Here is a 17,038-nt window from a genome sequence, read left to right on the forward strand (position 1 = left end):
CCAGGAGTTTAGTTTGACATTTTAAGTTAGATATATAGAGGTTTGATATGAACTCCAACAGAGGTAATTGAGACAGAAAAAACAAGAGTACATTCACATGTTATATGTGAGAATAAATGTAAACCATGAGTATTTGTGGTGTCTTGTATTGTTGTATAGAAAATATCAAATTAGGGGGAAAACTAGGATAGAAGGAAAAATAAAGTGAGATCAAAGAAAATGAAAATACACAGAAGCCAAGGACCTGCAACCTTTTTTCAGTTTTAAAATATTCATCCATGTGCTCCTGTTATATTGCTGGCTTCAGTGTTTTATGCTACATCTCTGTAGCGTGCACTATTCTGAGTTGAGTTAGAGACTTTTACACCTCATTAACACTTATGATGTGTCTATACAGGAGGGGTTTCAGTTGTCTGTCTCTCACTCATCTGATGGAACAAATACATTTCTATTTTAATCAGTAAAAAAATCAAAAATAATAGAGCAAGCAATTTCAACACTATTGTACAGAAAGTGTACTGAGCTGCTGCCGCATTCGTCTGAGGGAGCAGTGTGAGTGACAGCCCATGAAGACTACAAAACTTTTGCCTTGTCTAGTTCATACTTATGAGTCCCTAATGTGTTTGTGTTGTTAGCACTAGCTACACTAGCTAAACCGTTGTTGTAACTAAACCACAAAAGTGCAGAAGTTCTTCTTGTTTCAGCATTTTTGGCAGTTTTCAAACAGCTTCAGGTGCATTATCACCTGCTCCTGGGCCAGAGTAGAGACCACCCTGATTTGAAAGCAGCCGGGAAAAACCTGGAAGGGCTGGAGTCAGATTTGTGATCCAGCGAGATGCATATGTGACGAAGTGTAAATCAGAGTTTCTTGTCTCATGTGGATTTTATCTGGTTACAAAACATGTGAAATGACTTGATTTTGTCCAGTGCATGCTGGGATGGCCTGCAGTCTACAAGCCTATGTAGGATGGGCCAATGTAGATAATGGATGGATAAATCTTGATATTGTTTAAAAATAAAAAGAGTGGCCTTTCGGTGATTTGAAAATGTATGATGTATTTAGATTAATTAGCACTGTCATTATTACTAATTACGTGATGTAGCCAGGTTTCTTTTTGTCCCCTCTCTCATTCATAGAATAAGTGTCTATCACTTAATACAGTATAAGCTAAATTGTTAACATGGTGTATTCCAACAATCTATTGCAGCTGCATGAATGATTTTATTCTTTTATAGCATAATAGCATAAGATTGGTAATAATGTCTGTCTTACCAATAAATTCCATGAAAATACCAAAATCGACAATGAGTTTATGCTTCTAACAAGATTTTCTGATTCAATCCCAGTGCTTTTTTTTGCTTGTTTGTTTCCAGATTTAAAATCTGTGTACCACACTGCGTAGGGCTGACTCACCGGGGTTATTTTTACAGAAAGTAACATGAGGTCAGGGATTGCTGTGGTGCTTCAAAATAATTTGCTGCCTGCAGTATCTTAACAAATGAACTCATGATGGAAATAATAATTTTTATAATGACAGTGACAGAGACACTGTGTTGAATGTGGATGCTTGGTGGTTGATGGTTGGGCCAGATGCCCATTCTTCATGCATTGAATATGGTCAATGGATCAATGCAGTACTAAGAAGTACTGTGTGTATGAAAACCTGATATATCTTGTTCCTCTATGCCATAGAGAGGTGACTCCCAATTTTTTTTACTACCTATTCAGAGGAAATGGTCTATCATACACCCAGACCCACCCATCCCCTAATACAGTAACATGCTTATATGTACACAGACACTTACACATTGGCAACATGCTTAGAATGCACCGTCGGACAATGATGGATATCTGTTGTCCACAAGCAGCCAAACCCTGTCTGTCAAGAAGAGCTGGATTGTAGTTTTGTTGGTTTTGTTGGCTCAGATTCAGTCCTGTCAGACTGTGTTGAGGCCTGACACGTACCAGCTCTGTGTACCGTGTCAAATCTTTCTGTCGCTTGGCTCAGACGGTCACTGAGGCCCTGAAAATACCCCGAGCCGGAAAGCCTGTTGTAGTACTATGACAACTGGCACTTTGAGTTGTCATGTAATTAGCTGCAGCACATTAAACTGAGTTTTTAACATGGTGATTTTAACATTTATTGCTATGATATTGTTTGAAAATGTAACCTAAAACACAGTTAATGCAAATTATTTACAGAAAATCAGAAAATGTTATCAGAAATGTTATCAGTGTTGCTAGTCTTGCAGCAATATTGACCGTCCTCAAGGCACCTCAGGCTGCTGCAGCACCCACTTTGGGAACCACTGTTGTCCAAAGACTATTAGAAATACATCAGTGAGCAACAAACAGCTTCCTTCCTGACCATGAACACACACACACACTAGTTTATTTTTTCCATTTTCCACGTACACATCCTGTTACCTGAAATACATAGAGATCAAATGTGTATTAATCCATCGCTGCAAGCAGTACCCAACAAATACATGTCCTCTTCTGTGAGGTTTTCTTGTTGTTAAAGATTTAGATCCTCAGTGTAAAGCTTGGGCTTGAGGAGGAGAGGAACCACAAAAGTAGTTTGACATTGTTTGTAATTCATGACATCAGCAAGAACATCCATTTTTTCTCTACAAAAACTATTAATTGTCTGTCTACACTCTCAACCAAGTGTAACAAGCTGCCTCGATGCAATGTCAAGGACTCTGTCACCATGTCTGACAAACGTGGCAGGTTGAGCGCTTCATCGTCTTTGCCTTCTTGTTCAGCCTGGTTAAAACAATGGACTCCATGTCTTGTTACGATGATCATGTTGTTGTTGATCAGCCATTTTTATTACCATCATGTTTCTGTTGGCAGGAGACATAAAGAAAATCTGCGTGTCTGTAATCTGCATCCCTGCTCTTATCGACCGTCTCTTCCACATGATCAACAACAGAATGTTATTGGAATACAGAAAGATGGATTTGATAGTGTTTTGTCGTGCTGAGATTAGTGATGAATAGAAGTGGGTACCCTTGAATAAATGTGTCAGAGCAGCACTCAGACACACACGCACACACACACTCTATGTGGCTGAACACTCATCACTGATGAGAAGGAAGGCATCTGTGACAGAGGAGAGGAGAAGTTAGCTTTACACTGAAGGGAGGAACAATGATGCTCTGACTGGGTTAAGTTAGTTTCAGACCTGTGACTCTAGAAAGGCTGTGCTTACTTTAATTCCCTTTATTTAGCCTTTAAAACCTACATAAAAACTCTTCATGAGTTCTTTTTTTTGTTTGTTTTTTGAACACACAATAACGTCGCTGTAAGTACATATAAACACATTCTTAAATGTACAAATGAACTTATTATTTGCAGGTGGGTTTGAAACGTTTATGAATGTGTTCATAAACAGTCCAGCTTCTAGGTTGATTCTTTACCTCAGAAATAGTTGTCTGACAAAAATTCTTTACTTTTCACATTAGTGTAAAATGTCAGTTGTTTATTCACCACTTATACATGCTAAACAGGAGTTTAAAAAAAGAAAGTGTTACTAGTTTTGAGTAATGAGTTGTAGTAAATAAAGCAGGGTAGAATGGAGGACAAATAATGAGGGAGAAGGCTCTGAGAAAGCTGTTGCAGCAGCACAAATATGTTATGTATTGGGTGTGATCCCAGCTTAGGGTTTTGCTCTCATGTGTTGTGGTTTATTTACAGCCCATTTGTCATCCCAGGAAGTCGCACAGCTCTGTTCTCTACTCTGTAAAATTAAAGAGATTAGTGGCTGAGTAAACTTTCCAAGAGCCAGTTTAGTTTTTATTGATGCATTGCACAGCACAGACTCTTTAGGGAAACTTGGTGTGACTACAGTGAAATGAACATGAGATAGGTTTCTGACATGTAAATGCATTTTATTTTATTCTAAAATAAATAAGTGCATTGTTTGGCCTTTTGTTTATGATTATGTGAAGTGTATACAATGTGGGTTTATATATTCTGAAAATTAAAATCTAATTGTCATAAAAGTGAGTGAATAACCAAATAAAGTAAAGCCAGATAAGGAATGGATTAACAGCCCAGGTGTTGGTGATTGTTAAGCCTGATTCTGATATTTTGAAATGTAACTTTTTGTAGCCATACTAGCAGCATGGCTTCAGGAATGGCAACATTAGTGTGATGGTTGGTCAGACCACCCCTCTGATCCACAATGAAATATCTCAACAACCAGCTGATGGATTGCCATCATTGTACAGACAAATATGGTCCCCAGAGGATGACTTTGGTATCCTCTGACTGTTCATCTGGTGCCATCATCTGGTAAAAATGTTAATTTCCCAACAAATACTTGGTTTATGACCAAATACCTATAAAATTAATGACATTTCCGTCAGCCTCCACTGCACTTTGTTGTTAGTGCTAATTAGCAAATTGCATGCTAACAGGCTAAACTAAGATGGTGAACATGGTAAACATAAAACCTGCAGAATATCAGCATGTCAGCATTGCCATCGTGAGCTGCTGTGCCTGACAATGGCCTCACAGAGCTGCTAGCGTAGTTGTAACTTCTAGTCCTGTTAGGTAAAAATATAAATAGAACAAATAAAAGAGGTCAGTACGCTCCCTCTCAATCACATGGAAACTAAATGTCATTTATTGCTTTTTAACTACAAAGAAAGAGACTCCCTAAAATCCTGGCCACAGCTTTAGATATGTTGTTTAGAGTCATGACATCCTTATTATCCAAAATGACAGTTACACTTCTCATCAAGTGCATCATGTAGCATGGTAATGCCCAAAGAAGCTTCCATCTGAAAACGCTTGAAGTTGAAGGGACTTGCTTTAAGAAGCCGCCATGCTTGTGTACTTGAGTGTCCTTGTGTTCAGCAATGGCATCATCCACTACCTCAGTGCTTCTTTCTCCTCTGTTTGCTCATTGAACACTCTTACTGTAATTCTATTCTATATACTTCCCTAAACCTATCACTAGCCATCATCAGCATCAATGTTGAAAAAACTGAAAAATAAACTTGCCTCTGTGAGGAGGAGGGGGTGATGAAAACAATTATTTCAAGTCATTTTGTATTGGTTAGTTGCCGCCTTGAATGAACAAAGGCTGAGAGTGTTTTTTCTTCTTCTGAGAGGTAGTAATTTATGTGGACTTACTCTCGTAATTGGAGAGTGGGGAATTGGCGTTAGGACTGTGGAACAAATGCAAAACAAAACTAGAAAGGAAAGAAAATGGCTGTCTCTTAGTGTGTGTGTGTGTGTGTGTGTGTGTGTGTGTGTGTGTGTGTGTGTGTGTGTGTGTGTGTGTGAGTGTGAGTGTACGTTTGAGCATATGTGTGTGAAAATAAGAGAGAGAGAGCGAGTTTGGTGTTTTGGTGGAGCTCCTCTCATCTCTGTGAAGGCTTTTATCGTCTCCTCTGGTCGCGGCGCTGATGAGGAGCTTTGCAGGCGGCGAGAAGAGAGAGGAGGGAAGGAGAAGCTTGTTAGAGAAGGGAGGTGTTGATGAGATAATTACACAGCTGTCATAGTCCCTGTCTGGCCCAAGAGCTGTGCCATGTGTGTGTGTGTGTGTGTGTGTGTGTGTGTGCGTGTGTGCGTGTGTGTGTGTGTGTGTGTGTGTACATACTATGTATGTGTTAGCTGCCTATGTTTTTGTATCGTACATGTGTGTGAGGTTATACATTTGCTTGTCAGTGCATCATTCTTTTCCAAAAAACGCTACAATGCACATTTTTGATTGCCGTCGCATGTTGGCTTCTGTCTGTGAGTATGAATGTATATATACACACTATGTGTGTGTTATTGTGTGTGTTTAGACACTTGGTGTAGAATAATGGCTGCACTTTTTCCTTTGAAATGTATGGCCATGTCTTCTGAGGTGGAAATGAGATTTTGAGCATCTGCTCTATTCTGCCATTTCCCCCTTCTATAGTCCCCCTTTACTATGTGTGTGTGTGTGTGTGTGTGTGTGTGTGTGTGTGTGTATGTGCATTTTTTTTTAGACAGCACTGTTGTTGTCGTCTGTAGGAAGTCACCACAGGCGCTGCAGGCAAAACTCCACTTCTTCCTAGACAGCCCATAATTCTTCCATGTTGACTTCAGACACATGCACTCCCTCTTTCAGGCTGCCATGACCACTGATAGGGGCAGGTAGAGTGTGTGTGTGTGTGTGTGTGCGTGCGTGCGTGCGTGCGTGTGTGTGCGTGTGTGTGTGTGTGTGTGTGTGTGTGTGTGTGTGTGCGTGCGTCACTGCATTTCAACAACATTGGCGGGCCTGGCTGATTTGATACATACCGCGACATGAATGTCCAGGCCGCAGGCGTCCACACACCCGCTAACCTACTGGCCAGATTGAGTCGTGTGGTGGGGAGGGAAAAGTAATGGGAGAGAAAAGTTGACCACCGCCCTGGGAAATATGTGGCATGTCTCTGAGCGAGCAAAAACAAGCTCTCAAGTCGGCGGACAGCTTTTTCATTTGGCGCTCTCCAAGATGTGGAGGAGTACAGGGTAGAGAGGGCGAGAGAGAAATTGGTGGAGGTGGTGGTGTGGGGACGTGTGGCGGGCTGCTATTGGTGGTTTGTGTTTCTGTTATGAACAGAACGCTGTGAAACAGGAACAAACTCAATTTCAAGCCCGGAGTCCTGGAGGAGAAGCACTCGGTCCCTCCACCCGCCTCCACTGCCAAACAAAGGCGTTAACCCCTTCACTGCTGCAGATTCTTCTTGTTGGCGCTACAAGAGCCTCTGACTTTAGAGCGAGCTCTCATCAAGGTGTCATGAAGGTCAGTCAAGTACTCTGAAAAACAAGGCTTGTTTTAATCCACCTGTCTCGGGACTTCATTTGCGAAGCACCTCTATAGCTCGCTGTCATGACACAATGTGAACATTAGGTTAAAAAAAAAAAAAAACACAAACAAAAGCCTGTCCATGAAGGTGGAGGTGGGATGCAGAGAATGCTGAAAGATGAAAGATAAGGAGTGTGAGGGGAGAAAAAAACAAGGTGCTAATTACTGCCTGTCCTCTGTTTTATGCACACAGTTTCTGTCACATTAGAGCAAAGCACCAGACATGCCACTAAACCCTATTGCTTGTATACAAGTCATAACTCAGAGAGTAAAAGCAAATTAGATAAATGACTCCCACCACCTTCAAAGACAGAGGGATTTCTCATTTGAGTGGAAATTAAATGAATGCCACTGGGAATGGCTCATGAATCTTCACACGGTCTGCTGTGGCGATAACACACCGCCTAATGTTTTCCGGATTCAGGGAGGGGATATATTTGTCCTTTTTTTCTGCCCTTTAATAATAACAGTATAGCAGAGCAAAATTCCCTTGGTGGGTCGAAGAATTATTAAATCCACTTGCGCCAGTACGCTGCTTTCATTATGTCACTTTGGTGGGCCGGCGAAGAGCACTCAGAGGAGTGTAATTGGCGGCATCCATTTGTGACCTTGGCTAGAGTGTGAGGGGCCATTGCATCATCAATACGAGACGACGGGATGTCGGCGCCCTGAGGGAGGGAGAGGCAGAGAGAAGGCTGGTAGATGGGGGAGGGATGAGAGGACGGTGGCACTGCCATCTGTCTATGTGTTCTGACCCACTGCCCTCCTCAGCGGCCCAGTGCTCAAATTAGGAGGAGTGACACACCAGCTAATTGCAACACGTGAGTGTTTGTGTGTGCGTGTGTGTGTGGGAAGCAACAGTGATATTAGAAGATCATGAGGCTCCACTTGGCAAGATTTTTATGGAAAAATATTCCTGTTTTATTAGCCTAAATCATGAAGAGGAGCTGCAGCAGACAAGAGTGCTCTATCCCCATTACTGTGCTCTATACGCATCCTATTTGCCTCGATGAATTGTGGGTTTAGACACTTCTTGACCCACAGGAAGTGACAAATTGACACTTCAGAGGAAAACACAAAACTCTCTCCAAACCAGCAGAAAGAAAGCACTGTTTAGTGTTGGACTCACTCAAATTAGATTTCACCTCTTCTTTGTGCTTCTGCACAAAAACATGCATCCTGTGTGCAGCTGTCATGCTACAAGAGGTCTTCCTATTGAAGTTCATTAAAGTTCATTATTTTCAGCATGGTTTACTCCTTCTATTTGGAGCTACCAAAGAGCCAGACAGCTTGGTAAAGGTTTAATAAAGTGATCTGCATCTCTGTCTCTGGACATCATTTAAGCCCTCAGTGTTTTCAATTATTCTGGATAATTCGCTCTTTTTTCAGGCTGAAGATGAGCAGAGCTTTGCTGGGAGTTTCTAAAGTCACCAAACTTTAAGTACGTAAAGCTCCACTATCAGCTTTGCTCAGTTTATTAGTATTTAATGTATTAAATCAACACAGAATTATCAGCCAGTTCTGCAGAGGTCAGTCCACCACTTTGTTACAGGCTGAAATAATGAGTGGATGAATTAGATGTGGCCCAGACATTCATGATCCCCTGAGGATGAAGCAGAACTGCTGTGAGGATTCCCTGAGCAGCATCATCAGGTCAAAGTTTAAATTTGTTTATGACCAATTACCTGCTAAACTAATGGCACTCTCATCAGACTCACTTTTGTGGTTAATGCTGATCAACTGATAAACTAATATGGCAAATATGGTAAGCACTGACATCATCATGTTAACATTGTTTCTGTTAGCATTCTTACAGTAGCTGTGCCTATGCACTGTGTAACATAGCTGCAAAGGAAGCTGTAGACTCTCAATTGTTTTGGTTGTCTGCCATGTTCAGTTCCTGGTTCAGTCACACAGGCAGGTCTCTCAGCATGGAAGCTCTGATAAACCAACTGTACACTCCTCAGTACCAAGCAGCAGACAAAGGGCAGTAGCTAACCTAAGCAGCAGACACTTTAGCAGCTAAAGAAACGTTTTTCTCAGGAGTTGATGGAGACCAAAACAGAGCTAGTTCTCTAAATGATGGCTTCATGTCTATGGATGCGTAAAAAGACAACTGCTTGCTTTAAATGAATCACTTGCCCATTATAGTATGGCAGGATTGTATTTCTTTTAGCCTGTTCTGTAGTTCTTCTACTTCCCTGTGGCCAAAATGTATCTTTGAAAGAACTGTACAAATGCTTGTTCTCCATCCTAGAAGGAGCAATAAATCCTGAAAATCAGACGTCAGCCAGGCACAATGTGCTCAAACAATCCAGAGAGGAGGTCTAATCAGGCAGAAGTGAAAACACCTGTGTAAGAGGACCATGGAGGTACTCATCACGATGATATTTTCTGCAGAGAGTGCCAGGAGTCACTCGTTATCAATCACTCCAACTGTGTGGGTGGTTCTTGTTTTGTTGAAGTTTGATTTTCTGTAGGTGGCGCTCTGTTCTTTGTCCTGTCAGCCTAGATAACTTCATCAACCACTATAATGAACGATAAGTTCAAGATCCTAATTTCCTTTTTGTCACTGGCCTGATTAAGTACAAAACATTGCAGAGCATCTAGCATCAAACATTTCTTGAAAATTTCTTTGAACTTGAACCATTTGCAACTTTTTCTATGTGACCACAGAGTGATGCTGTGTAATCTCTGAGCGCGTCTCGGAAAACTCATCAGTATGAGTACAAAGCATACAGACATGAACTCGGCCAGCAAACAGGGAGGAGGCCAGGCCTCGCAGTTCACTTCCTGCTTCAAGGCATAAACGTTACATATTGTAGCTTTAACATGCAGGAGAGACGGGAAGAGAGCAAGTGTCAGACAGAAAGATGAAGGATGAGAGATGGAAGGCTAAGAAGTGTGAAGTGTTTTGTTAAACTCATTCTAATGTGAGGAACATCACTTGGTTGCTTGACAAGCGGCCCTGGGGCAGAGATCATATTAGCTGGAAGTGTTGAAGGGGAAGGGCGCACACACACACACACACACACACACACACACACACACACACACACACACACACACACACACACACACACACACACACACCTAGAGCGGAAGATATGGACGCTGCCAGTGGGTAGAATTAGAGGTTCACTAAGTTCTTCATCCACGTTTTCCTCATCTGTCCATCCGTCACATCTTAAGGTGTGTTCAGACAGAATGTGAGGTGAATTTCAGATGCAGCGAGACTTCATACAAAATCAGAGGAAAGATGTGAGTGGGCGCAGACAGACAGGAATTAGCTTTAGGCATCATAAACAGAGGCTACATGAGTGTAAAATGTTTCAACTTACGTGAAAAGTTTGCGCTCATCCCACGACTACATAAGTACACAGAGATGAGAAGAAAAAGGAGAGAGTGGAGGGAAATTAGGCAGAAAGTAGAGCTAGCCAAGCATATTCAGTGTGCACTCTACCAGCCTGCCAATGTATGTGCTTCTTGGCCTTTGTGTGCGTTTACCATTAAACTTTCAGGTCAAAACTAAGCTCAGTTTCATAAAACTAATGGTAAACTAATCTATTGAAGCTAACTAGTAGCAATTTGTCTTTTCAATATTTCAATACAGGAAACATAAAGATGTATGCCTGTTTAAAGCTTGTTAAACATGTCTGTTACCTGACAACTGGCTCAGAAAATGAAATCCCTAAAATGTATATGAAAAAAGAGAATAAAGCTAAAATTGTTCAAGAAAAGTCTCAGTATATGTTATTTTAAATTACAGCAAGTGGCTATAGGCTGCTGTGGATGAAATGATGGTGTCAGTGATATGGCAGGGTAAGAATTTGTGGAAGATTGGCAATATTTCCTTGATTTATTTTGCCCTCTGTATGCTGAAGTCTTGTTTTGAATGTTGCTTTCATTCACCCACTGTTGTTATTCTGTAATCTATGATCATGTGCACCCAACGTTAAGTGGATTTAAATGAATATAGGTTCACAACTTTTTAGCAGAAAAAAAAGAGAACATCATAATTAACCATCGCACAGAAATGATGTGACCTTATCTGGAGCAAACGCATTTCGCCTACAGCTTCCTCAGGTCCACTCAGCTAAATTACATAAGCACTCACAGGTGTGATAAATACATGGATCACATGACTAATTATCACAGTCTTTATATTTTTAAAGTGTTTCAAGGTGAACACTTATTTAAAAAAGACAATAATATGAAAAAATACATTAAAAAAGAGCTGAGTTGCAGACTGAACTTAAATCAGCAGTTGGATATCTTACAGTCGCCCCTCAGATTCTGGACTGTTTTACTCTGCGTGTTTAACAGTAAAGGTTGTGTTTCCTGTTCTATTCTGAGCCTGGACTACTGAGGTCCCAGCTCTGAGGGCTCTGAGGGTGAATCAGGTCAAGGTGACATCACACGCTGTGACACCTGGCTCAGAGTTGCCGTGACGACCGTCCCGCCTCATCAGTCACACCTGTCAGACAGGTGTATGCGTGCATGTGCGTGACTCTATCGGGTGCCAGTGCACCAAGAGGATGGAGATGAAGGACAGGATGGATGGGGGAGGATGGAAACAACAATCATTTACAGTTCATCACTTACCTCGTCTGTTGTTGTTTTGTTCTTTCTCTGCAGTGAATCTACTGGACACGACGACGATCACAGGGGACTGGGGCTGGCTAACGTATCCATCACATGGGGTAAGAACACAATATCCACTGAAGTTATCAGAGAACACTCCATAACAACACAGGACAAATATGTATTGAAACAGCTTTGAAAATAAAACAAAAACAACATTAACTCCTGATGCCAAAATGAAGATGACTACAGATGTCAGATCTACCTGGAATCAACATCAGCAGCATCGGGGTTGCCCTTATTATACTTCATGTCTGAGAAAACCCTACTGCACAAATTTCCACCGCAAAGCAAAACCTGTTGCAAAGGAATTCCTATTTTTATCCCATCTGAAGGCATGTGAGGCAGTGATTTTCCACTTGAGGGGGAACCTGTGCTTATTAAATGGGATCTGGTTGTAAGGCTGACACCACAGGCTAATTACATGTTCATCTGTTGCAGCCAGACAACTACATGCAATGCTACCCTAATTCCAACATCAGCTGCGACATCACTTTCAGCCCCCTCATAGCCACATATTGGCAGAAAGGTGCAAATCACAGAAGGGGGGGAGGGCCTAGCCCCCAGGGAGGAGGAGAGGGAGTCGGAGGGAAGAGGGAAAGAGATGAAAGGGAGAGAACGAGGTGACAGCGAGGGCACGGCGTCGCCACATTAGCATATTGTAATGCCACATGATGATGCCTGGGGTGATGAATTAGGACTCCAGCCGTGATCTTTATAGCGGCGAGATGCCACCGTGTCCCTGACTCCCCCGGCTGTCAGTGAAGTGGTAGAAACATTTAACTCACCTCCGGCCCACACAACAGAAGGCGGTGTGATTGAACGTCGGCCAGGAGGAACAGATGGATTGTCTTTCAAGTCCTGAGAAAAGAGCTGGAAGAATTGGATTAGAGTTTTGAGCGAAATGACTCCTTCTGTGTAAAATCAGCGTGAGAAGTGAATCTCCTCCATCCTGACAGGCCCCTGTTATAACATCTAGATTACATAAACTCAGCCCGTGGTGTTTCATTTAATTGGTTCAATATGCCAGAAATATCACTCCTAACTTGATGACAGACGTTTTCCACTCTGAGCTCCTGTACATGAAATGTTTGATTGAATGGATTTAGAGCTGGAGCTCAGCTTTGTGGCATTATGGTCAGGTTACATGAGGTATGCATCTTGTGCTGCATGGCAAGTATCTGAGGAAGGTAAAACAAGCTGTACGATGTTTTGTTCTCTTGTTCTTGTCAGACACTTTTTAAAGTGACATACCCCCACCCACCTCTTCCACTGCCAAGACCTGTCCTTAAAGCCAGGAGCGCAGTAGTTGTCAGTGTAGTCTGATTTTAGTTCTTTGATTGAGGTGTTGAGGGTAGAGTTGTATCCGCAGTTCTTTTAACACTATTTAAAATGACAAATCTTTCTTCACTTGCTGTGAATGTGGTTATTTCTAATACTGTTTAGCAAGAAAACTCATAAGCCTGAGAGCGCGTTGCATATATGACTGCAAAGCTGTGGCAGCATTTTAGTGCTTATTTCTTCCACTTTAATATGTCTTAAAGGGTAATAACTTCACTTGTTTTTTGCCCAGTAGTTTACTCTAATGATCAGAAACTGAGACTTACTCGGCTGTACTGTGAATGAGGTCTGTATCTCAATGGTTTTCTGAGATAAAATAAAGATTGAATGAATGAAGGAGTTTGGAAACGTGGAAGTAGTTTTGCCATGTTACTGCGACTACACTCTGGGAGTTCTAGTCTTTTAAGATTGTTTGTGATGCTCAGAAAATCTCCAGCCTTTCATCATCCTCTCGTGTTTTTAACAGTGAGAGAAACATCATAAATCGTGTGATCCAGTAAGCACATAAGCACAAAACACTTTAATGTAAGATTATGTGAAATACGGGCTCGAGAGAAAATGTAAGTAACTGGCCAAAACCCTCTGCAGAGTGTTTGCAAGCTGCCTGCGATCAGCAGCATTTCCAGCATTCAGTGCGTCTGCCAAGTTAAGATGAAATAGTCAGTATGCAGATGCCTGTGAACCTCATTCAACAATACATCACTGATCATACGCAGAATTAAGATTGCTTACATTGTGATGAGTGACAGCAATGGTGCATATTTTGTCATTTATCTGGATACATAGGGTTTGTTAGAATGAGCCGCACTTGTCCAGAGTAAGTCACTACACTGAAACAGCTGCTGTCGTCCGAGTAGGAGGTTTGATTTACTCACAGCAGTGTGCCACTGTAGGCTGGGTATGTTTCGAGTCTGATAATGATGCATTCAAAATGATTCTTCAGCAGAGCTATCAGACCAGCAGCAGCTCTTTAATGCTGTGGGCCCGCTTTCTTTCAGTCAGGACTGGCAAACCAGAAAAGCACCAATGCCTGATGGTTTGAACTCCAGTGTTTGGGCTGCTAAAGACAACATTTTCAGGATTTTTCCTGAAGGGCACATTAACCGTGCACTTCACCTTCAAGCAGAGATCAAGAACCTGAAAGTATCTGATGCATATCAAGCTCTGTTTCTTACAACAATCTAAAAACAGAATAGGTTCAGATTTTTCCAGAATTCCCAAATTTTTGGAATTCATTACAATACCCACATGACTTTTGTTCACTGAAAGAGGTTATTGTTACTGTAATCATTTCTCCTATCTGCTACATTACAAAGGATGGAGGACAAAATTCACTGTCCTCATTCTGCGTAGAAATGCATTTTAATGTTCAGCTAAAGCTAATATGAGGCTTCAGCAGACTGGATTTGCAAAATTGACTATGTATCTTTTTATGTATCTGGGTTGGCTCTGTCTTTGTACAAGGAGAGTCTCTTGTTGTGTTTCCATGGACAGTGTTTCCTTGCTGAGCCGTGGTGGTGGGACACATCCTGGTAGTCACATGTAGGTTTGTTGCTGGGACCTAACACTGGCAATAAACATTCACACAACTGCCAGGAGAAGATATCCTCTTCATTTTGGCCAGCTCAGACTGCTAAAGTCTCATTTTAGTAGTAATTGCTTTGAATAGTCTTCACAACATGGATGCTAACCCATATCCAGCAGTCATGGAGCAACATGAGCATTTATTTTGAGTCGTGCTTCTACCACCCAATGAAGTGGACTCTGAACTCTGACTTAAACACAAGTTCATAAATTGACTCTTTTTTTAAATTCTAATTTGGTTTTGCCAAGGTGGCACGGTGTCGCAGCAGGTAGTGCGCGTGCCTCACAGCAAGAAGGTTGCTGGATCAATCCCCAGACGGCGCCTTTCTGTGTGAAGTTTGCATGTTCTTCCCGTGCATGTGTGGGTTCTCTCCGGGTACTCCGACTTCCTCCCACAGACCAAAAACATGCTCATTAGGTTGATTGGTGACTCTAAATTGCCCCTAGGTGTGAGTGTGAGTGTGAATGGTGTGTGTATGTGCCCTGCGATCGGCTGGCGACCGGTCCAGGGTGTACCCCGCCTCTCGCCCGTTGACAGCTGGGATAGGCTCCAGCCCCCCGCAACCCCAAAAGGGTTAGGTGGTATAGAAAATGGATGGATGGATGGTTTTGCCAACTCACTGGGCAAGAAGCACATAAAGGGTTAAATGAGGTTGTTTTTTGTTTTGTTTTTTGTTTTGTTTTTTTCTGCTGCTGGAAACGAGGCTGATGGCAGAGTGAGTGTGAGAAAACTAAAACTAAAACAATAGCGTTAAATGCTCATAAATGCTCAGAGTTGGTTGACAGACAGCCTAATTTCAGCGATGTGGAAAATACTGAAGGAATCGTGCAATTTCATAGTAAAAACGGAATCTACTCTAATATGCAGAATATCATGGAAACTAGGTCTAGGTTTTCACTACCATCAGTCAGGTGTTCTGTTGGAACACAATGAAAAGCTACATCAGTTTCTGGTCAAGGTTTGTAAACAAGGAGGAGTGTTGCCCGAGCTCCATCAGACCCCGTTACCTGGTGTGTCTGAGCTGTGTATAGAGGCTGTCCTGCAGAAGATCCGTTTCATAAGAAATAATGCTATGTTACATCAAATTAATTGATATTCATTAAATTCTTAATATTTTATTGTATTGTATAAGTTGTATTCATCCACCAAATGATGAGACAAAATGTGCTAAAATCATAAAACACAGAATTCAGAAAAATTAAAATGAAATCTGGAAAAAAAACATATTTCATGGACCCTAGAGGTAGCGACACCTTACATATTATTCAATATGCAAGGGGCCTCAGACAGTGTGTGTGTGTGTGTGTGCGTGTGCATGTGGGTGTGCATGTGACAAAGAAAGAGCGAGAAAAAAAATTGCTGAGACCTCATGGGCTCTTTGATAAATGGATGTTTTGACAGTTTCTAACTCTCTCACACTTACACACACACATTCACACATATTGTACACATATAAGGTCATTTTTTGCCATCCTGACAGTTTACAGTGTTATGAATGTGCCATGCTAGCAGCATCAGTTTTTCAGCTGCCCTCTGCTCCAGGCAGCAGCGGCAGCTCTTTGATGGTCTTAGGTCAAGAAAATACAACTGCAGTGGAAGGAAAAGATTTCTGTTGCCTGACGATTATGTCACACAAAGCTGTTATCATTTGGTCCTGAGAGTGAATTGTGTGTGTACGGTCACACTGCGTTTGATCCACAAAACAGATGAGGAGTTTGGATTCTGCAATATCACGTAAAATATACTGTGATATAAGAAATACATTGAAATTGGCTCTGCTATTGTCCTGTGGATTTAACAATGTCATTTTTAGATTGAAATAGTGTTCAGAAGGGGAACACACAAGCCACTGTGAGAGATCGAGTTAAGGCAAAGGTAAGCAGGAGAGAGAAGGAGAGCTAGAGCGGTTGCACGCGGGGAACACGAGAGGAACGAGTGTCAAGTCCTCTTTTTCTTGAATGTGAAGTTCAAACAGAGGAATATGGTTCCTGTCTATCTGTTACTTCTTGCCAGATTAATTCCCTTTACATTTAGGCATATTGAATAGTATCTGTGAAGCTGGACTAATCAATATTTTGATATTGAAAATTGATTGAATGCTTGTGTGTAATATGAAAGCGGTCACTCATAGCAAAAAAGCCACAGAGAGTTATCATTAGACTACGTAGGCCGATGGAGTGTCTAGCATCTTTCAGCGTGTAGTGTCAGTGCCCACATCAACCTAAATTCCAGGCAGCTGGTTTCAGGAGAAAAAAAAAGTAATAAAGCCACTGTACATTACTTGCTTTGCACCAAACAGCAGACAGACCACGACTAGCTGGTGAAGATTGTGGAGCAGCTAAACACACAGATGTATGTATCGGGGTTTGGAGACCAAAAATAGAGCTAAAAGGAGAGTGAATATTATATTCATATTTATTTGATGGAGAGAAACATGACACTAAATGAATGCTAATGCTACTTTGTGTTTGTTGGATGTATAAACTGCAAAATCCTCTTCAGAGAGCTGTTGGAGTGTTCAGTGGACTGACTCTATTCACACAAACTATACGTTTTTAAATTTGTACTCACGCCAGAAATTGTTTGAAAGCTGAGGTTCTTGTGATTCAATTGATGCAAAACATTTCAAGAT

At 41.6% G+C, this 17,038-nt stretch overlaps 1 protein-coding gene across 2 annotated transcripts in view; it reads left to right on the forward strand.

Annotated features, from left to right (window-relative positions):
- epha8 (eph receptor A8) overlaps window positions 1-17,038 on the forward strand; it is a 110,824-nt gene that overhangs the window by 17,885 nt on the left and 75,901 nt on the right. For both annotated transcript variants that reach the window (XM_070958424.1, XM_070958425.1), the window contains exon 2: window positions 11,475-11,539. In XM_070958424.1, the coding sequence (XP_070814525.1) occupies window positions 11,475-11,539 (65 nt within the window). The remainder of the gene's footprint in view (window positions 1-11,474; window positions 11,540-17,038) is intronic.

Source organism: Chaetodon trifascialis, chromosome 3 (assembly GCF_039877785.1).
Source record: "Chaetodon trifascialis isolate fChaTrf1 chromosome 3, fChaTrf1.hap1, whole genome shotgun sequence".
In the NCBI taxonomy this organism is placed as follows: Eukaryota; Metazoa; Chordata; class Actinopteri; order Chaetodontiformes; family Chaetodontidae; genus Chaetodon; species Chaetodon trifascialis.